The sequence below is a fragment of the Echiichthys vipera genome (genome assembly GCF_963691815.1).
Source record: "Echiichthys vipera genome assembly, chromosome: 7".
Taxonomy (NCBI): domain Eukaryota; kingdom Metazoa; phylum Chordata; class Actinopteri; order Perciformes; family Trachinidae; genus Echiichthys; species Echiichthys vipera.
The window spans coordinates 10155076-10177713 of NC_139832.1; the positions used below are offsets into that span (position 1 = coordinate 10155076).

Sequence of the window (22638 nt, forward strand, 5' to 3'; positions counted from 1 at the left end):
CCTCTATAATGTATTAGGAGGACAAGTGGCTGCAGGAACCACCTACTGCAGGAAAGTGGTAAGATGGATCGAGGTATTGGTGGTCTGGCTCCAGTGTGAAACTCTATATGGCTGTACAGAGAACTACAGAGTCCCAAACTCCCTATTGGAGTATTCCGAGGCAGCTAGGCATGGTGTGTTACTTTCTTTAACAGGCCTGTAAACGTTCTGACAGTCTTTATGGCACAGTGACAGACTCGTTATGGCAGAGAAAGAGTGATAGAGAGGCCGAAACACTAAAAATCTCATCTGTTGGAATAACTGCTCCATTAGCCGTTTATGCTTTGTGGTGTCACATCAAAGGTATGACAAATTCACTAAAGCCAGATGGTTATGTGCTGATTCCGGTGTTTTTCTTCTAATTTTATCCCTTGATCACAGTGACTATCCATCCTATCCATCTATAAAGCCATGATTAAGCATCTATCCATCCATCCATATGTAATCATGCACATAGAGGACAAACATGGAAGAGCATCACATGACAAGATGGAGACAGAACACACATGATAATGAGTACTTGCCCCAGGTTGAAGCTGTAAGATTCCAGTGTGAAAGCAGGACATGAGAGAATAACTTGCATCAGAATCAAAATGCAATGAATTGTACAAAGAGGGACACATACAGTTTGTGTGTATATGAAAGAGTTTTGTCCTTGTGATTATTAGCTATGTTCTAAGCTGTTATGACAGCGTAAGATGTAAGTGTATACAGTCAGGCAGCCTTGAGAGCACAACAAAGAAGAAAAAGCTGAAGAAAAAGAAATAGGGGGGAGGGGAGAAGGATATTAGGAGTAACAAAGAGAAGGAGGTGAGGACAGGTTTACAGATTAGATAGAGAGACAGAAGAAAACAGAGACAGACAGAGAAAACAATCCAGAGCCTGTCTGCTTCGGGGAGCATGTTACCCCGTAAAGAATTTAGGAAAGAAAAGATGGACTTATGGACAGGGAGGTAAAGAGATGGAATGGACCACTGAAACATAGCGAAAAGGGATGAATGCAGAATAACAGGGAAAAAAGTATGGTAGGAGAGGCGATAATGAGCAGGGAGAGGAGGTGACAGAGGTTTTATCTTCTCCTGAGCCAAGAGCCTGAAGAGGGTTGAAAGGAGAGAAGAGCAAAAATACAGACAAGATCAAAAGATCTAGTGCTTGGGCTGGGTGTGGGAGAAGGAAAGCATGTGGATGAGTGTGGGTGTGGGAGTGCGGGTCGACTGACCAGTGGGTTATACTACAAAAGAGAAGCACCATGGGGATCCGCTGATGTGAGCAGCAAATACAAAGGAGTGGCTGTGGTTCCAGCTAGGAGCGAGTAATACAAATCAAGAGGAGACACTCAAGAGTACGAACCAAAGAAAGTATGCATGGGAGTTGGTTGTGAGGCACCAGGCAAATGAAATCTGATTGATTTGTTTGCACATTTGTTTATTATAAGGGTGCATGCTATACTCACACATGGCTTTTTTCAGGTCCCCCCCCAGTTTAGCTTGAATGAAGTGTTCACTGTATTTAGGAAGAGCAAGAGCCAGGCTGCCGAAAAGACAAACACAGTCACGCTGATGACAGAACATTTGAGTGTTTGATTATTTGTTTTAGGAAACTGAAACTAAAAGGCCATTCAAAACATGCAATGTTCTCCAAAATGCTCTGCTTGCATGTGATTATAAGGACTTTATATCAATCAAAAAAAGAATATGCATAACTTATTAAGGTTTCCATGTTTTTCAGAAAGGCACACTTTTCTCTTAATCTCTTAAATGTATTTCCCATTAACCAAGCAGAGCTTGCTGCTAGAAACAAGACAGTGACCCCTGTTGGCTAAAATAGTGTCCTTCATGGACTGGACTTCTCTGAGTCGTTGGTGGCAGTGAATTGTCTAAAGTGACATAGAGACAACTTAATGAGTTAGAATGAAATATTACAAAATTGCAGAGATGGCTCACCTGTAATCTGTTCCATTGACCGGTGCAAAGGTGTAGGTCCTGATTCCTCTATCTATGTACCTCTGCCATAAATGATACACACAGGAACTGGCATTCAGAATTGCTTGGTAAAGTTAATGTTAGTAGTGCTCATATTGTTACTTTTTGTTCAAAAAATATTTAAGGATATATTCATTTTTTGTTTGTTTTTTTATTACAAAAATATGTGAAAATCCCAATTAAAAACATTTGCAAAAAAAACAGGTAAAATTGAGATTATATAGACACATTTCTGCTCAAACAAGTAAGTCTAACATAATTTGAAGCTCCTTTGTGTTTTCTCTCTATTTTTATTTCCTTTGTATCAATGGATGGATATTCGGAGCCGTCCTCACTGCAAGAGGTGTTCTTGGCACACGTATTGTGACAAGAATAAGAACAAAAAAGTGGAACACAAAAGGTTCACATCTTTTAGAAATGTATATTAGAAATGTATATAACAGTATATTTATATTACTCCAACAGAACAGAACTGTAACTTTGTCTTTTTTGCAGTGGATAAAGGCACTTAAAATATATGCTTTCTGCCCAGTTTGTCTATTTAACAATGTCTGAGAACATCTCTGCAGCATTACTGCAGAATATGTAGCTGCAGTAGAAACATGATAAGAACCTCTACAACAGCAGTCAAACTAATTTACAGGTCCCCACCATACTCCTGTGTAACATGTAAAGCTCGTTCCAATATTCTCTCTTACCTCATCTTGAGTTTTCACCAGAGTGTTAATGGTGCGTTCGCCTGTATCACCATCGATCATCATTCTCCTGATCTATAGGGAGAGATGAAGAAACAGACACTATGTAGTTCAAGTGTCACTGGAGCTGATTCACTGAGTATCAGCTGAATTGAAAACATTTTGTCTCAAAACTTCATGCTAACAAGTTAGGGACACTATGTAAATCACTTGCAGTGACTGGTCATGATAGCTTTATGAGGAGACACAAGACATTTGGCACCTGAATGCCTGCATGGATGTGTACGCACCTCTGTAACTTGACTGTATGCGTGTCTGTGTATTGTGTGTGTGTGTGTGTGTTTGTTGGGGGGTGGGATTTCCATGTATCTGGACACTCTACCTCCACTTTGATGTCATTCTCAAATTCGGCATCCAAGAAGTCGAGGGTAACAGGTTCCTGGAATTTTGGATTCTGTGGAACATTAGGTAATTTCAGTCAGAAGGATGACACAATTTAAGATTACTACGCACAAACAAACCTAATGACAGTATAGCAGGATCGATGTGAACAAAAAACCCTCAAGGCTTACCCTGAGTCATTTGGCTAGAAACAAAGTTTATTATGGTATAACCCACTTTCATATCCTTCTATCTAAAGACTGCTGAGTTGATAGAGTAAAAAGGTATAAAATCCAGTAGAGCATTTTACAGTTGTTATTCAGAGATTGGTTTTTACTATGGCAATCAGCCTTAGAGAGGAATATCCCTCTGCATCTTAGTACTGACATTACATGGAATAACATATTGTGGACTTATTGTGGAATTATTGAGCCACATTGTTCTTTTGTATTCATTTCAGCAGCAGTGACAATCGTTTATCCTAACACATGAATCCAATCAAATCCATGGTATAAAAAAAAATAGAGGGTACCATATGGCAGCGTTTTGACAACATATCTGGGACACCAGACACAGATGAATCAGATTTGATGAAAAGTGACACTGGACCCTATTAATGTCCTCTCTTAAAAACCCTATACGTCTGAGTGGCTTTATGGTGGTATAAAATGGTAGCAGTAATCTAGTGCTTCTCTATAAAACAGCAGTACATGGAATCTGATACCAGCCTGTCCTCCTCAGCGTTTGTTCACTCTGTGACTTAAAAATGTGGGGTGATGCAGTGAGAGCATATTAGTGTTTTTGTATAAAGTTTCTTGTTTTTACGTTGACATATGCAAGCAGTGAGCCCAAAATGCTTTATCTCTCAATGTAACAATGGTATCAAATGTGAATCAGTACACAAACAAAAATAAGCAATAAACTAAATAATCAATTAAAAAGCCTGAGTTGAGTGCCTTACATTTGATGGTAAGATAAATGAAATGAAGCAGCAAAAGAAGATGGTGAAGATGAAGCATCTCAGCGTGAAAATGAGAAAAGAAAGAATAAGAGATCAAGAGGTACGACACTGAATGAAACATCAAACGTACACAAGAAGAACAGGAGAGAATATGAAAAGAGAAAAAATGACAACACTGGATGGTGCGAACAGCGAAGAGAAGAAGATCAAATGACTAATGAAGAGGGAGAAAAGAAGGGCAACACAATTACAAAGAAAGAATGAGAGAATACTATATGTCAGAAAGACATTTGGTAAGGTGAGCTCGGGTTCGGGATCAAAATAAAAATGCTCCTGCAGCTGGGTAGATTTGTGTTATGAATATGAAATATGTACAAACATCAACCTCGGAGAGAGAGAGAGAGAGAGAGAGAGAGAGAGAGAGAGAGAGAGAGAGAGAGAGAGAGAGAGAGAGAGAGAGAGAGAGAGAGAGAGAGAGAGGAGGGACATGTTCAAAGGGCCGAAGGTCACCATCAACATTCACTTCAACTCCCATTTGGCTGATTCAATGAGTGTACACACCCACACACACACACACACACACACACACACACACACATGCACACACACACAAACAATACAGAGGGTTGGTGGGAAAGCAAAATGACAATGCTATCTTGCTCGAGTACTCCATTTTAATAGAGATAATTCTGACTATGTATTATAACACTCAGCTTGCTCTCAGTGACCTGAAGTCACATTATTAGTGATATCAAATTTCTATTTTAATTAGTTAATGCTAAACTATCCAATGTCATAGACCATTAAGAATGACTTACTTTCCCTCGCTATCAACAAGGTCACTTTATGTCCATACATTATACATGCATACATTTGCACAATTACAAAACATACATTTGTAAAGTGTTTCCATGACCAGAGCGATCATTGTCACAAGCAGATTAATGTACCAGCACTTCTGTTTGGGGGGATTTAGACATAGGGTTGAAGATCACATAACATAACATAACACATCTGCTGCAAGACATAACAATTATCTACAATGACTACGACTACATATATATCTATAAAAGTCCAATGGGACTACAATACAGAAAACTCTCATTGCTACCTTTTGGAACTATTTCTACTTCTAGAGTATTTCTACTTTGTCTCACCTCGTGAAAAGTGACAGCATATTTATTAGTGAGCCTGAGCTTCCTGTTTTGAATCCTTTTCTAAGAAAGTTATGAAAAGATGCACAGTGATGCACTTTGGTGTTTCAAAAATGTCATAATGTTTGTCTGTGTGTGTGTGTGTGTGTGTGTGTGTGTGTGTGTGTGTGTGTGTGTGTGTGTGTGTGTGTGTGTTTGGTGGGGGTTCAAAGTCCACCAAAGAAAAACATGATTTCAAATACATATATATTTTGTCGCTCCCAGCTGCAACTCAGTAACAATTTTTACACACACACACACACACACACACACACACACACACACACACACAGCTTTGACCAATGTTAAGTGTTTCAGTCTGGTTTGAAAAGATTGTGAGGGGACGAAAAACAAGAAGAAAATCCCCTTTATTCCAGAGAGAGAAAATGAAAACGAAAGAAAGAAACAATAAAAGGGAAAACCAGAAGGACATTCATATGTAGACATTTACAGTAAAAATATTCTGCATGTCATGTTACCATAAACTACTACACCATCGCCTTATTTTTTTCATACCTTGTTTACTATTTTTAGACCAGTTTTTCACCGCTCTACTCCCTGTACGAGTAAGAACTTCCTCTTTCATCCTAACACTTGATTTATTGTGCTTTGACAACATGTTAATTATGTTATTTTATATTTTCACTTGTTGTAAGAGCCTTGTTGTGAACGGTAAGCTTCCCTACAAAAACCCTGTTACTCTTTTTATCTTACACAACTTAATCTTCATAAATAGGGAAATACAAGCAGTGGTATCATGATACATTCCCATGGTGGAGCAAATTCAATTACTGTATATTCTTGGATGTAGTACTTTCACTTTAAATCACAATCTCTTCTGGTGATATCAAGTTTTACTCTAAATAGAGAATAAATTATGTTTATGAAAATTGATGAGGTGATGCCACTTGCAAAAGTTTGAAAAGAAACTGCATCACCTACTAGCCTGCGTATTATTTGCTGAGCACAAGCAATTATTGTGTAACCATGTGGAATAGTCAGAATGTAATAAAATAGTTCAAGACATGGACCTGCTGAGCAACATGTAGTAAAGCATAGGGCCATATGTCATACCTTTGGCTGGAGATTAGGGTGCAGCAGGACATATCCATTTGGATCAATGGCAAAGTAGTATCCATTTGGACCAATCTGAAGAAAAAGATGAATAAAATTTCAATATTTGTGTCCATAAAACCGCAATGGCATGACAACAGGCAATGGCTTTTAATAAAGTGTGTAAAAGAAGGGTCAACTACATAACATGCAAAAATAGGCTGTAATTAAGAACAAGGGTATTTTTTTTCATTTGCAGATGATGTTAAAAAAGTACAACTAATCCAATGGAATCACATCACTCACTACAGTAATTGCACCTGTATCTGCGTTCATGTGATCACATATGGGTGTTAAACTCACTGTGAAGCGTGGCATAAGCTTCTTGATGTCATTCAGAGAAACATCGATCCCCATAACGCCAAGAATCAGCTGATTCTGGTGCTGAGAGACAGTATGAGAGAACAGGATGAGAAAAGCAAAACTATATTCATCAGGTCCTGCTAATGCTGACTCCTCTCATCATGTGCGCGAACATTTATTTACTGCACCTCGCCATTCCTATCATCACGGGTCATTGTTTTATTGAAGACAGGTAGTGTTCCAGTGATGACCAGACCCAGTTCCTGATGGAGAGTCAAGCAAACACACTTTTTAATTCAGTAATCTTATCACACTAGAATGAACATGGCAGGAACAATAATTCTGCACTGTAAAATGAATTGTGGGATACAAAAAGTGTCACACCAGAGCATCAAGGTATACATTAGTCCACTGGACTTGTTTGGCCTGCTTGTCTGCCAGAACCATTGGTCTTCCCAGGACATCCAGGTACTCCTAAAGTGGACAAACAACACCTTTTCCAGATTAATGCTCCAATGAATAAGTTCTTAATGGATGTGACAAATAAAAAATCACGTTCTAACCTGTGTGTTTATTCTGATGGCTCCGATGGATGGAATCTCATAGAAGTAACCTGGATAAAGTATCAGACACAATCATTTAACACTGATTTTTAACCAAAACTTAGCAAGAGGAGATGGCAACTGTGTATAACAGCAACCCCAAAACAAGGAGCAGAAGAAACAGCCTGCAATACTACAGTGTAGTCTACTGCAACATGAGTATTTGCTTAGTGTCAGGTGAGTTGTCAGACCCAGAAACATCTACCTAGGGGCGGCAGTAGCTCAGTCCATAGGTGACTTGTCTGGGAACCGGAGGGTTGCTGGTTTAAGTCTATGTGTGAACCATGAATGGAGTGTTGGCTGGAGAGGTGCCAGTGTGTATTTCAGGCCTGTGTGTTTTTAACATGAATAGTAACAGAGTGAAAAAATTGAAATTCTCTTGTGGGATAAATAAAAGTAACTCTTTGCCAAAAACACTTTTTGTTGTACTATAGCTGTAATTTTCGAAAGTTTGTGATTATTTTCCTGCTTCACCAGGATATCATTCTGGGGTAGAGAAAAAGAACACTCTGGATTGTTTGTAGTTCCTTAAACGCATCACAAACTTTCTTGGGCCAAGCTATGCGGACAGTGCCCTTGCAGAAGACTGAGGGCCTGACATTCAGCCACACACCGGACTACCAGCCACAGCTTTATCCCAGTACACTGTACATCTGATAAACTACCTGCTTCATGAAGGACCCATTGCCTCAACTTGCATGTTTCGCTAAGCGCTACATTGTTTCATTGCTGTGATTAGTTGTAGGTCCCGATCAGTTTGCTCTGTTTGGTTGTAGGCCTGCACGATTAATCGTTATAAAATCGCGATCTCGATTCACTCCTGTGCACGATTTCATTTTGAAATGACTTCGATTCTCATTTTATTTTACGAGCCGGCTACATCACAAACTCGTTCTGATATGAGCGCTCCAAAGTGCTGCAGGTTAACGTCAGCCTAGATTCTCAAAGCTCAGGCAGAGCGCTGCGCCTTTAAGTCACGTGTTTCACTCATGTGGCCGTGGCGAGAGGAGAGCGGGAGTTGGGAAAGCGCGCAGCATCTCCGAATTTAGTCTAGCGACACAGGACAAAAAATGGCTGATGAAAACCCTGTTCTTAGCGACGAAAATCAGGCAACTACATCTCAAACCGACCTCGTTCCGAAAAAAGGCTCGCATTCTGTGGTGTGGAAGTATTTCGGTTTCAAACAAGACGACGATGGTCAGTGTAATGTAATTTGCAAATCATGCTATGGCGTCGTTGCAGCACCGCAAGGTAATACCTCAAATCTTTACCAGCACCTCAAACGTCACCACAAAGTGCAGTATGATGAAGCCGAAAAAGTTAAGAGATCTGAAAGTCGTCCAACGCAGAGATCTATTTTAGAGACCTTCCACAATGCGACACCATATCCACAAAACTCCAGTAGGAGTAAAGAAATAACCGAGGCAATTGCTTACCATCTAGCAAAGGATATGGTTCCAATAAACACAGTAGAACGTGACGGATTTCGTAAGATGATCCATACATTGGACAAACGCTACTCGATACCCTCCCGTAACTATTTTTCATATGTTGTACTGCCAGCTATGTACAATAAAGTGAGGGCTGAAGTCCAGGCAGAAGTGCAGCAAGCGGATTATTTTGCGACAACAACTGATTTATGGTCTAGCCGAACGATGGAGCCATACATGAGCCTTACTGTCCACTTCATAACCGCTAATTTCACCATGAAAAGCAAGTGCCTACAAACGGCTTATTTCCCCGATGACCACACGGGCGAGATCTTGGCACAGGGACTGAGGGATGCCCTCGCATGTTGGAAGTTGGAAGAAGAGAAAATGGCATGTACAATAACGGACAACGGGTCAAACATCGTGAAGGCAATCTCCATCAACAACTGGACCAGGCTCCAATGTTTTGGCCATAGGCTACATCTGGCAATTGGTGAGTTGCTGTGTGTGTGTGTGTGTTGTACCAAGTTAGCCCCTCACCTGTATAACAGTGGTTCTCAAATGGGGGTACGTGAAGGCACTCCAGGGGGTACGGGAGATTTTGAAATAAACTTAAAAAGTAGCATCCATGTAAAAAAAAAACGCTGGCCCTTTGAATGGACAGTTCCAGTATTAAAAAAAGATTTGTCAATTACACCGATCTCACCGGATTTCTCGTGTTTTTTTTAAAAAAAAATTACTGTAAATCTTGAACCATTTGCGCAATCGAAAAAAAAATCCCAACGGTTTCTGAAGCAGACTCGCTGCGCTTTTCAGAGATATGCGGTCATTACGGTAATAGCAGGCAGAGCGTCTCAGCGGCTCCTAAAGAGACAGAGGCTGTTTCTGCCGGTGTATTTTTACATCAGGACTGACCTGGAAACAAGAGGCTAAAACAAATAACTACTGGGCCAATGTTTCCGAATCTTTAATAGCCATATTCAGGGTCACATATATCGTGTGAGAGGCCTATGTCTCCACGAAATTTTTTTTTTTATTTACTGTTTTGTAATGGCCAATTTAATATTATTTTACTTTTGTCACTGACACCTTGGTAGGTTGGCTACCTGTGTTTTATTTATGCTTATTTATGTTACAATTTTTAGAGCCTACTTGAATAGCCAATTGAATGTGGGTTTTTTTTGGGTTTTTTTTACATTGAAGCCTTCATTTGCAGGTGTTTAGTGTTGGTTCAAGAAATATTCAACTAAAAGGCCAGCAATTAAAGTTATTATGATGTTGATGTTGTATTATGATACTGTTTGATACTGCACCATGGCCACAGTGGTCAGTATGCACTTTATTTTCTTTTACGTTCATTGAAGCCTTTGTTTACAGGCTTTTGCCAATAAAATCTATGTTTGGTACCGTCAATTTGTTGTTTTTTCATGGTTCATGTGTGCAGTAAACTTTACACTTAGTGAGGGGGAAAAAATCGTGCCAGAGAATCGTGATATCAATTCGAAGCTAAAAAATCGTGATTCATATTTTTCCCTGAATCGTGCAGGCCTATTTGGTTGTAGGTCTATCTTGTTGCATCCAAAGGCATTTTGGTCTGTACGATTAAAAACACCCTTTAGACATTGAAAATGAACTGAGAAGTTCCAGTCTGATACACATTTGTGAATTAGTCTGTAATGTCAGGCTAGTGTAGTTGGATTATTTACTGATATGACAAAGTTCTATTCAATTGCATTGCCGAAGGCAGCTCCTTCATTTCTAAAATGTTTATTATCACTTCCCCACCTTGGTTTCTTTAAACATTCTTGTATGTTATGTATTGGTTTATACCACCCTGGGAGCACTTGAGTATGTTGAAACAAAGCATCAAATGTATTTAAAATGACTTTCAAGATCTAGTCTACTGTACTACAAGTACAACGTGATCTAATACCCGGATTGTAACAAGCTGCTTACATCCTCAGTACTGACGTGTGTTAAGATCTGTGCTTTGCTCTGTACCTTTGTTGGAACAAGCCATCCACTGAATGGGTCCTTTATCATAGTTGTGTTGTCCTACTGAGAATGTGAAGATCCTCACCTGCAGCACAAGATTTAATCCAACAATATTTATCATGACCTCCTACAATGTTACAAATGATGTGTTTTTCATTTTGGAAGGTAGATATATTCTTCCCAGTTCGCTTCATTTCAGTCAATTCATGATTGTCTTATCGCTAATAATATTCTTTGAATGTTCAACAGACAATACATTTCAATGTATTTGATCATTTGCATAAAACAAATACATTATATATATTGTTGTAAGTTTTTTCAACATGATTTATCATATTTCTATACTGTCATAATAAACAAAAATTAATATTCAAACAGTCAACCTGCTCATATCCTCAACCTTGTCAATGTACCGTGTGGGTTTTCATGTACATGAGAGTACGTGTGCGCGTGTGTAGGTCTTTGTTTCACAGAATATGCAGAAAACCTCATCTGCCTTCTGCATAAACCTTTGGGTAGGGAGGATATGCACACGGAAGTATCGACCCAAAGGGATCTCCAAAAAGCTGAGCCTCACAGAAACTACAGCGGGGCACATCCACATGGATAAAAGCAGACAATTCACACAACCCCAGTCTGTGTGTGTGTTATCACCGTACCTTTTTGTCAGCATTGTACTTCTCCAGTATGGCCTGAGCTCTTTCCTCTCCTCCATCAGTAAACAGCATGATGATCTTGTTGCAGTTTGCTCTGCTCACATTAGTCTGGTCATAAGGAAACATTAGGATTTTCAAGAATGATTTATTTTATCATGGTCTATTTGGATGGTCCCAAATTTTATTTTCTGGCCTCCAGAACTTTCCTTTAAACTCTCTCTCAAACATATTCATGCTTCCAAGGGATACAACATTTTTTTGTGAGTGTTTTTGTTGAATCCAGAACATCAAACAGTGGGGTGAACATTGCAGCTTCTAAGAACTGCTAACAAAGGCTTCAGACAGGTCTTATGATATCATGCCGTATCAAGTCATATTATCTTAACCTACTGTATCAGTAAAATTCTGTGGGAGACCAAGATCAGAGTTTTTCACACATATTACTTTAAACAGTACTGTTAATAACTCCACGTGAGGACAATGCAAAGCTAATGATTCTTTCAGTGTCTGGACAGTGGAGTCAAGGTGACACTTTCAACCAGCAGATGGCAGTGAAAGACAATGCTCTGCTGCTGCTGACAATGGAGGCGTTAAACTTGTATTAAGCCTCTTGTGCTCTCAGTTACACTTAAATGAGACACATTACATGTTTTTTTTCTTTTCAAAACAGAAAGAGGGAACTGGAAAACCTTACCGTAGAGAGCTGCTCAAAAGCAAACTCGAAGCCTTTTGTGTAGTTTGTAATTCCTTTGGCTGTGATGTTCTGAACAGCATCCTTCAGCAGCTTTTTGTTCCTCACGTTGGCTTGAACCAGATGGTCGAAACACGCTGTCTTCTTCACCCTAGTGTTAAACTGGGAAACAGAGGCATGTTTTAACGACCTCCAAATGATTCACGTAATTACAACATGCGTGCACATATGTAATAAATTATACAAATGCAGCACATACACACACCAAAACTCCCACCTGGCCTTGGCTGTTATCAGGCAGTGGTAAACAGACACATTCATCAAGCCCCACTAATTGCTTCACATCCACTGAGCTCAAAGATTTGGTACCCATGGAAACAAGATTCTGCTATATAAGAATGAGGTGAGGCAGCATAACCATCTTTTTTTTAAAAGGTGAGACCTCCTTGTTTCCACCCCAGAGCACACATGCACACACACTCCACCCAACATTAACCAAAAGCCTACTTCCTTCTTTTCTGAGCTGTGCTTTAGGTATAACTGATGGTCGATATTTTCAGTCTTGAATATGAGTGTGTGTGTGTGTGTGTGTGTGTGTGTGTGTGTGTGTGTGTGTGTGTGTGTGTGTGTGTTTTCAATTAGCCTGACAGCCTTGCAGTTCCTTGTAGATTGACAATAACCGACACATCTCCTTTGGGCTGAAAGGCAATATCACGGCAGCTGTGGTTTGACAAAAAGACTGAATCAAGGCGACAGCACATAAACGTGCAAACTCACACACGCGCACAAACACAATGGAAGTTCATTGTAATTGCCGCCATAGTGCAGACAGGGATCTTTTATCACATAATCTATTAAAAGCAGAAGTGAGGAAGGTGAGATGGGAATGTGGGAGGGTGAGGAGCAGGAAGTAACAGGAAGCAGACATAAAAAGAGAAGGGGAAGGGTGTGAGCACAGGATTTAAAAGCAGAAACATATGATAGTGTCTCATGGAGAAAATAATGAGCTAATATAGTGTATGTGACACATGAATCATAGCCTGATTAGAAAGGTACCATTTTTGTAGTTAAGCAAATTATGTCAAAGAGGAAGAAAAAAACAAAAGCACGTTCTCGCTTTGTAAGATAGTGTTATTGGCCTCGCACACAAATGTGAATACAATGTACAACAAATTCCACTGTTCCCTTGTGATCCTATTACAACTGCTCGTGCGTGTATGTGTGATGGTTCAGGTCTTGGGAATGGATTAGTGATGACACAAGGGAGAAGGCTAATCTTCAAGCACTAATCCCGCTGGACTCCCTGCTTCTCTGGTTTGGTACTCTGGCTTGCCCACTGGACTGACACTGGCTAACAGCATTGACACCGGCTAACACGGCTGAATGGGCTGGGTGAAAGGGACGGAGGCTCAGTGGGGTGAGAGGGTGAGGGGAAAGTGAGAACACAAGTGTGAAAAAAGAGCAAGAGAGGATGAGGACAGTGAGGGAAAGAATGGGCAGAAAGGAAAAGCCATCAGCATTCTTTTGACCAGCTGTTGAGGCTGTGTGTGAGCATCTTCCATGACCAAATGCCAACGTAGTCCCTGGGCTACCGTTAATGAGCAAGGATTTATGGGTGGTATCAGAGATTAATGACTAAGTGTCAGGTTACAACACCCACAGAGCCAGACATAGGGTGCTGTGTGTGTGTGTATTATAATTTATAGTTGTCTTATTTTTTTAGCTTTGGAAATCCTTCATTTTGGTAATAATACAGTAACATTGTGCTCTCCAAGGGACATTGCTGAGATCTGAAAACGTTGCAACATTGCTTTAAAAATAAACAAATCAAGATGTAACAAGAAACAGGCAATCACTTGATCATACCTGTTGTAAACAAACCCCTAGGTAAAAGAAGGAAAACGTAGTCAGTGTTATAGTTACGACCAAAACTACTGTATTTGTTGTTAGAATCCATTACAGTTTACAGATGTCACTGGATCAACTTTGAGCTACTGCATTGCTGAAATGTTTATATATTCCCAGATTTCAGAAATGACTTTAGGACACAATGTTATTGTAACCTTGGCCAAAGCTTCTAATATAAGACCCAAATTGTAATAAACATAAATGGTCCTTTAGCACATTTGAACATTGATGGGTTCCTTGGATCCTCCTCGGACCGCTAACAACAGCAGGTGTAATGTAGTTATAGAGGATAGTAGGAAAACAATTTTGTGTCAAAACTGAGTTCCCTCTTTGAAAAAAACTTTCTCATTCTTGTTCACTTTCTTAGACACACACACACACACACAAACCGAGTTTCCCGACAGATTTCAATAATTGCACATCCTTGCAGAATCACAAGTCCACCGTGAAACAGAATAAATTGTGTCCGAGACAAAGGTTCCCCAAAGAGAGAAAACAGAGTTTGGATGGTTGAAGTCTTTTTGTAAAGAGAAAGAAGACAGCTCCAATCTCTGTAAAGACCCATCTCAATAAAAACCTCCACACCATATAAGCATCACACGTTCTTCTGATTGGCTCTTTCTGATCACAAGTGTGGAAGGCCCAGAATAGATGTTCAGAGAATAAAAAGGTGGAGGGGGAGAGCTATGGAAGTGATTGGTGAGTGAGAAGAGTAAACATGAAGGGAAAGAAAGTGGAGGCAGAGAAAGGAGGAAAGTTATGGTATTGTATATTGAAGAGGAGGATTGTACAGTCTACAGATACAAACAGATATACCTGGAGGTGTATGGCAAAATGCTAGGAAATGCATGACTCAATGATGAAAGGAAAGAGTGATGGAGAGATCAAGAGGGTGATGAATGAGTGTTTCCAAGGGTTCACTCCTGTCAGGGGTGCAGCTTTAATTCATTTAGGAGAAGTGGAAACGTACAAACACTTTTGCGTGCACACACACATACATTCACACACAGGTTGGGAGGTGGGATGGGGGCATGTAGCGCAGAGTTTTAATCCTGTACAACAAATGGAGCAGTGGGTATTTCATTAAAGGTCTGTTTCAGGGTGGCCAGACCTGAGAGAAATCCATATTTCATTACTTGTCATCCGTATCTCTATCTCGCTTGTGTTCTGAATGTGCACAATGTCTTCATATGTGTATCTCCATTCAAATGCACATAAGCCCCGTTATGCGCACATTGTGAATCTGTCTGTCATTCTACTCCTTTTCTCAGCATGCGTTGCACTCCCCGTCGCCTTGCACAAACAGACCACCCAATGTTCAGCAAGTGATGGGTTTAATAATACTCACATAAACTACATTGACGTAGTCGTCATCAGACAGAGTCTCCAGCATCTCACTGACGGAGGTCCTGATCAGTTTGAGAGTCAAGCCAGACACACTCCCGCTTCTGCAAGAACAACAACTGAAATACCTGACAGCTTTCGCTGCAATCTGTCTGCTCAGTTCTTGTATTACTGTGAGATTCGACTCAGTATAATTAGAAATGCTTCTGCCTTGGGAAATGCATTACATTATGTGGCAAATCTAGGAAGGCATGTGTTATGATCAGGGGAAATCATGACTGGTATGAGGAGGTTACGGATCAATGATTGTTATAAAGTAACTCACGCATCCACAAGGATTAGCATGTCTTTGGGTGAGGCAGCTCCTTGAATGTACCTAGATGGACAATAATGAATGAAAGACAAGCTGGTCTGAGACACAAACACCGTGAGCAGTCAAAAATATGTTCAAGGCCAAAGGCGTATCATTTGTATGAATTTACTGTTTGAACAAAATATGACTTAGCCAATATACCTTGTGTTTTACTTTATAAAGGTTAAATATATCTAGGGCTGGGGAAATTTGTTTAAAGTAATATAACAATGTACATTTTCATATGTCAATGCATATTATTTATATATATATATCGCATGACATGCAGTATTACATCACAAAAACTCTCAAGTCTACTTATTAATGGTATCAGAGCTTTAAACCATATATTTATTTACTTGGATCCATTACTAATCAAACAACATCATTTTATAAAGCAGCTACACAATATGACTATATTCTCACAATGCACTTCCACTGAAAGTTGATAGATAATAATATCAGTCATTCATACACTTACAAAAAAAACATGAAACAGACATGACTAAAACCCATGTTTATTCATACATACCTACAACCAAAAAAGCATCTACATAAAAGTAAACAATCCTAGATAACCTACAGCTGAACATCTAGAATTTGAATTTTAGGCTTTTCTTTTGCTACTTGTCAGTTTTCTTACCAAGGTCTCCTTCTGACATCGTACAGGTCAATTTTACTGGGGGTCTTGCGAGCATCCATCCAGGGAGAAGCTTAAAAATGAGATTAATTACGTGTTGATTATAAGGGAATAAAACACAGATTAAAATTTCTGACAACACTTTCAGACAACACAGACTGGGTTTATCTGCACATATCTAGCAACATGCAGTGTCATGTTCAGCCAAGCAGTGTCTAGTTGCTGTCAGTCATTTTGGGATATAAAAAATTTCTCATTTGTGCCATAATGACATTTGGATTGTTGGAAGGAATCCCAAACTGGTTCACAAATTATTTTAATGAAACAAACAGTAGGGGAATAAGATAAAATATTAATCTGAGATGCAAAGCACGGTGCTCTGGATTCACTTGCTTTGACAATAATCTGCTGCTTTCTATCTGTGTATGCTATTAGTGAGGAGCACCATGAAAACAAGACAGTGTGAGAGTGTGTGATTGTCTATCATGCAAGCTAGGAGGTTAAAGAAAAAGGAACAAGGAGGAATTAATTCACGGCCAATGAAAATTCATGAATATTAGACATGAACTTTTCCCATAAAGCTATATAGTGTCTATGATGATAGGGAATCTCATGAATAGAAATAGCTTGGCATAGAAAACACTCACGATAGCAAGCAGCACTAGACTATAAAGTTAAAGAGTTAAAGATAGTACGGCACCACTACACCACATATAAAATCAATTCAAGTTGAGCAATGGGGATTATGTATTGAGTTTATTTGCCCAGTGATGTGTGAACAAAGCAAACTCATGAATATATTCCCTGGCTGTTTGTAGTTATGATTAAAAGCCACACTGCATGGTACTGTAGGTCAACCAAATAATAATCGTCTGATGAGTTCACTTCTGATTCGGTATGGAAGGAAACACTCACAGCTTCAGTGTCATATGATCAGATAGACAAACAACTTAGGAGACCAATTTATTTACCAGGGGCTGTCCTCTGTGTTTAATATCAGATAATAACCAAGAATGTTTGTTTTTTTCTTTGTTTTTTTTTTGTTTTTTTTTACCTGGATAGTAGCGAGCCAGGCCTGTAGCACTGCCATACACCTGCCAAAGAAGGGTCGGGTCATCCTCTCTGTTCTTTCTAAACACGTCCTCCAATGCCTCCGACCAGTTCAATTCATTCAGCACAATGGTGGCTAGAAATACAAACACATTCATTTTAAAAGACAACATATACTAGAAATATTGCCACCATAACTATACATTATTGTAGTCAGCGTTTGTTTGCTGGTCTTTCTGTGGATTCTGCAAAAATGATCAAAGAACATAGCAGTGCAGGTGAGCAAAACATGTTGACATCCAAGATTAACACATTCATTAAGATTCACACAAAGGCCTGTTCAGTTACAGCCCACTCACTCAACGGGATGCATGAGCAAATATGAGACCAGCACGCCCAGCCAGTAGGGATGGACTAACAATTGTTTTCATTGTTGATTAATTTGGCAATTACGTTTTTTATGAGTTGGTCTATAAAGTCTATAAAGAAAATTGTGAAACATGTCCATCAGTGTTTCCCAAAGCCCAAGATGAGGTCCTCAAATGAGGTTTTTTGGGTACACAAATAAAAGATTTACTGTTTACTGACATAGAGCAGTGAAGAAACCAGGAAATATTCACACTTAAGAAGCAAGATTAAAATCAAAATAGTTGGCCACCAATGTAATAGTTTCACTCATATTGAGAAGTGTTTTACTAACTAATAATGTGTTTGCAGTGAACTTTCTTTAATTTTAATTGAAACACTTGATATTGTGTGTGTGTGTGTGTGTGTGTGTGTGTGTGTGTGTGTGTGTGTGTGTGTGTGTGTGTGTGTGTGTGCGCGCATGTGTGTGTGCGCATGTGTGTGTGCATGTGTGTGATTGATAGTGTGTACTGTGAGAGGCAACAGGCATTATGGATGTAATGACACAGCACCCAGACAGCTCAGAGCCACATAACACTCACTATGATGGATGGAGACACAGCACATGCTCCCCCAACTCTGTCTTTACTCTGTCTGTCTCTTCACTCTCTTATGTTTCCCTTCCTTCCTTCCTTCTTCCTTTCCTTCCTTCCTTTCTTCCTTTCCTCCTTCCTTCCTTCCTTCTTTTTGCTTTCTTTAAACTAATGGTGTACTGTGTATATGCTTTTATTTTACTCTACGTTGTCTGTGTGTGCGTAAGCGTGCAAGTGTGTGAGATAGATTGGTGTCCTGTATTGAGTGTGACGTGGCTCATTGATGTGCAAAGCAAACACTGTTCATTTGCATGCATGCCTCTAGAGGGGAGAGTTAATGAAGCCTTGGTTGCCAGGAGTGCATGTTTTTTTATTATAGAAAGAGAGCGAGAGAGAGGGGGCATGTGGTGTGTGTGTGTGTGTGTGTGTGTGTTTGCTCAGTATTGTATTTTCCCTCATTAAGGGTAGAATTTAAAGGGAAGGGATCAGAAAATAACCCCACAGCCCATGTTTAATAATGAGAAAATCCCAAATTGTATGTGTGATTTCTGAGTATGGATGGATGGAGACGGACAGGTAGGTAGATAGCTATTTAGACTCGCTAAGGCCCACTAAGCTCTGTTTAAATAGCCAAATGCCTGTATAGTAAGATAATATATACACATATACTCTATATCTCGAAAATATCTAACCCAGTAGTATGTTGCTTTTTTAATGTCTTCATTGGTTTTGAGTACTCTTTAGTTAGTCATAATATTTAATAAGCTAAACTCCACTGCTGCTTCATAAGGGATACGGTATCCTCTAGTCGCCCATATTGCCACTGACACTAATGAATTCCCTGGCTGCACTTGCCATGGCTTTGATGCCACACTGAATCTAAACCCTGTGATGACTTCATCTCAGTGGGATATCAAGGGTGCAATATACTTCACTAACAAACATGGATTGGTGTATTTTCAACATTAAAAAGAACATTGTTTTTCAATGCTTTAAAGAAGGTAGCCCACCCTCTATCCACTCAGCATATACTTTATGTCTAGAAACAAATGCTCACTCTGATATAGTGATGTGTTTCATCCAGTTGTGACAGTAGTTCAACAGTGTGCCAGTTACTAGATCTGATCTGCCATCATGTTTAAAAGGAATCGTTTGACATTGTGTGAAATATCTTTATTCACCACTCTTATGTCTACACGCTAACTAGGGACAGCGCCAATTAACTTATTTTAGCATAAAGACTGGAAGCAGGTAGCCTAAACCCGTCCAAATGTAACAAAATCCACCTGACACCACCTCTTACGTTCACAATGAACACATAATATCTTGTTAGTTTAATGCATGCAAACACTGAAGTGTAAGCTGATGGTGATTGGAAAGTCACAATGGGAAACCAAAGAGGAGTAGAGCCTGGGGAGTGTTGTAGTCGTAGTAGTAATAGAATGTAGGACTGGGCCAGAGCCTGGAGGTGTGGGGCTGTTAGTAATTGGGGAGGCCATTTATAAAAAAAAAATGAAACTATTTGGAGAATATCGTACTGGCTTGAATAAAATAGTAGCACATATTTTACTGTATGTGAATCTGAGGACCTAGGGATCTTGCTACATTACAGGACAAAACATAAATGTAATTATGCATCCAATACTCTTTGTATCTATATATCTCTCTCTTGTCTCTCTGAGTGTGCTGTCTGTCAGCTGTTCTTCTGGAATACAACAATGCTGGCTAGCATGATATCCTGAATATAAGGAATATCATATATATTCTTCATAATGTTTTTTTTTAACTAGCCCTGAGGCGACATATATTGTATATATATATTCAGTTTCTGTATCCAAAGGCAACACCACTGAATTCAACTTTACTTTATTCTCTGTCACACATGTGACAATGCCCTTCACTGGACCAACATATGTGGGGCATTGTGATCTTCCTGTCGTCTGAACATCTGCTTCCTATCATAAACTCATCCCACACATGTGATGTGCTGCTGCCTATAGAAGGTGATTTCATAAACCTGCCCCCCACTTTACACAGAAAATCCAATTTTCTCCATCTGAGCAAAGGCTATTCCTGGAACATTTATAGGGTGCAGATCAAATTGGAGAGTTGAAACCTCAATAAGGTATGACTCTCTCTTTTTTCTCCAGGCATACAAAATACATACTTATGCATCTGTGCCAATCTCTGACACAGTATATGAGTGGCACATATGCACATTGAAAGACATATGATGATATTTTTCTATCATCATATATTTTTCTTGTTATTCATGTGGGTCTGAATACATTATTTCTCTATCATATTTTCATCATCACCACATGCCTAGTCTTAACCCTTCCCTTCCTCTAGCCTTATAATAAAATCTTATCTCAACTTCAAAATATACTTGCAAGCTGACTAGCTTTTTATACCCCAATACAAAGATGTTTCCCACTACATAAGTATGAAACAAGCTGTGGGTCTCCACACACACATATAGTTTTTTTTTCATCTCATTAAGATCAGAGTTCAGCCATGGATAGGTCCCAGGAACTCAGCGTATCTATGCATACTCATTACAGATCACCAATAAAGAGCATCCCTGAGAGAAAACCAGTGTGAGGATTCATGGCACCTAGCCCAGATTGGCACCTGGCACCTGGCCAGAGAGGTGTCTGGGAAAAATTACAAAGTAACAATGAGTTCCAAAGCATGCTAATAAACCAGGCTTGCACTTTTACAGATAACACTGACAATAGTGTGTGCCCAACTCTATGCCTCATTTCTGCCCATGTCTGGGGTCAGTGGAAAGGTGAAGTGTGTAACCTTGGGGCCAGACGGTTCCCCAGCAGGCTGAGCGCCATGGTGAGGAAGTCACTCCATTCAGCTGTCCCTACCAGTCACTGCTGACACACCACATCCTACTGTATACTAATTACAGAATATCTAAAGACACACACACACACACACACACACACAGATACTCAGTCTCACACTGACAAAGATGAAAAGTACAAAAGTACAAGCTAAGCAGCAACCAGTGCAGCCTGGTGGTTAGAGAAACTGTGCTGTAATTGGACTCATGTTCAAACTTATCATGAACCATGTGTCCTGGTGAAGTATTGCTTTATTGCTCATTGTAAGTCACATTATGGTAAGAATACCCCCAAGTGCTTGAAATCTAAAGACAGAAGAAAAGAAAGCTGTTCAAATATAATAAATAATTCAGACCACAGATAAGATATTCACCAGACCATCCTTAAGTCATTGACATTCCACTTGAGCTGTGCTAATGTCACAGAGACACTAGAGAATCAAATTACTCTGACCCACTCAAGGTAAATGTCACAACATGATGATGACGTGATTAGAAATGTATTTTTGGTTTTAACAAACACATAGACGCGAATAATCTACATATGTTTAATTATAATCTTAAATGAGGATATAGGATATGAACTACAATCAGGGTGTAAAATACAGGTCTGACATAATGATTGACACTTGAGATCACCTGAAAGCATTTACTGTGACATTTCACACTTACTATAGTCACTTAAAATGTCTTTTAAACTCGTACTATGTCAGGAGTAACCATTATTCAAATAGCAAAATACTTATTCACTAATATAAACGGTCTACAGAAAAATATGGTTGTGGTGTTTCCTCTTACATTTGTGGTTGTGTATTTGTGTGAGTGGCCTTGGAAATGACATTATTAGCCTTGGTGAATGGTGCAAAGTGTGTATAGCCTAGTTGATCGCCTTGGCTTGCATCCATAAAATCTTGTATACGGTGTATTGAGTAAAGCCTTGATTATACTCCCAAGTGGACACGTAGATGGACAGCTGTGGACACCACGCAGCATAGTAGTTCTGTTTATACTATCAGCTTGGAAGACATGGTCTGTTGCATGGTCACATTTTTTATCTGGGGGGCGATGTAGAAAACCTACAGGATTGTGTAGAAAAAAATGTGTATAGCACCTATACACATTAACTTATTACGTTTCAAAGCTATTTATTCAAAGCCTTTTGGACACATGGATACAGAGGTTGAATCAAAAGACACATTTTTAAAACCTTGATAGGTTAGGTTAGACAAAGGCCAGAAAGCATCCACTAATTTCATCCCAAGGACACGTGGCTTAGCCAAGAGACAGTGGTACAGGAGAAGATCATATTATGCTGTATCAGTTTTAAAAAAAACAACATAATTTAGACGTTGGCATATCTGCTACAGCAATCTGTAAACAACATTTCATAATGGGTTCTTGTGTCACTTGTATCCATGGTTACCACTTGGGTTGTGTGTGTGTGTGTGTGTGTGTGTGTGTGTGTGTGTGTGTGTGTGTGTGTGTGTGTGTGTGTGTGTGTGTGTGTG

The 22638-nt window shown here is 39.5% G+C and overlaps 1 protein-coding gene across 1 annotated transcript in view; it reads right to left on the minus strand.

The window, feature by feature from the left end:
- LOC310948958 (voltage-dependent calcium channel subunit alpha-2/delta-1) overlaps positions 1-22638 on the minus strand; it is a gene marked incomplete at its 5' end in the record, with an annotated part of 60710 nt that overhangs the window by 14355 nt on the left and 23717 nt on the right. Inside the window, 16 exons of the mRNA XM_083916268.1 lie at positions 1493-1569; positions 1983-2044; positions 2720-2791; positions 3099-3170; positions 6326-6400; positions 6668-6748; positions 6856-6930; positions 7052-7141; positions 7231-7280; positions 10701-10779; positions 11354-11458; positions 12045-12203; positions 15298-15397; positions 15619-15669; positions 16289-16358; positions 17340-17471. Coding sequence (XP_083772394.1) covers positions 1493-1569; positions 1983-2044; positions 2720-2791; positions 3099-3170; positions 6326-6400; positions 6668-6748; positions 6856-6930; positions 7052-7141; positions 7231-7280; positions 10701-10779; positions 11354-11458; positions 12045-12203; positions 15298-15397; positions 15619-15669; positions 16289-16358; positions 17340-17471 — 1350 coding nt within the window. The remainder of the gene's footprint in view (positions 1-1492; positions 1570-1982; positions 2045-2719; positions 2792-3098; positions 3171-6325; positions 6401-6667; positions 6749-6855; positions 6931-7051; positions 7142-7230; positions 7281-10700; positions 10780-11353; positions 11459-12044; positions 12204-15297; positions 15398-15618; positions 15670-16288; positions 16359-17339; positions 17472-22638) is intronic.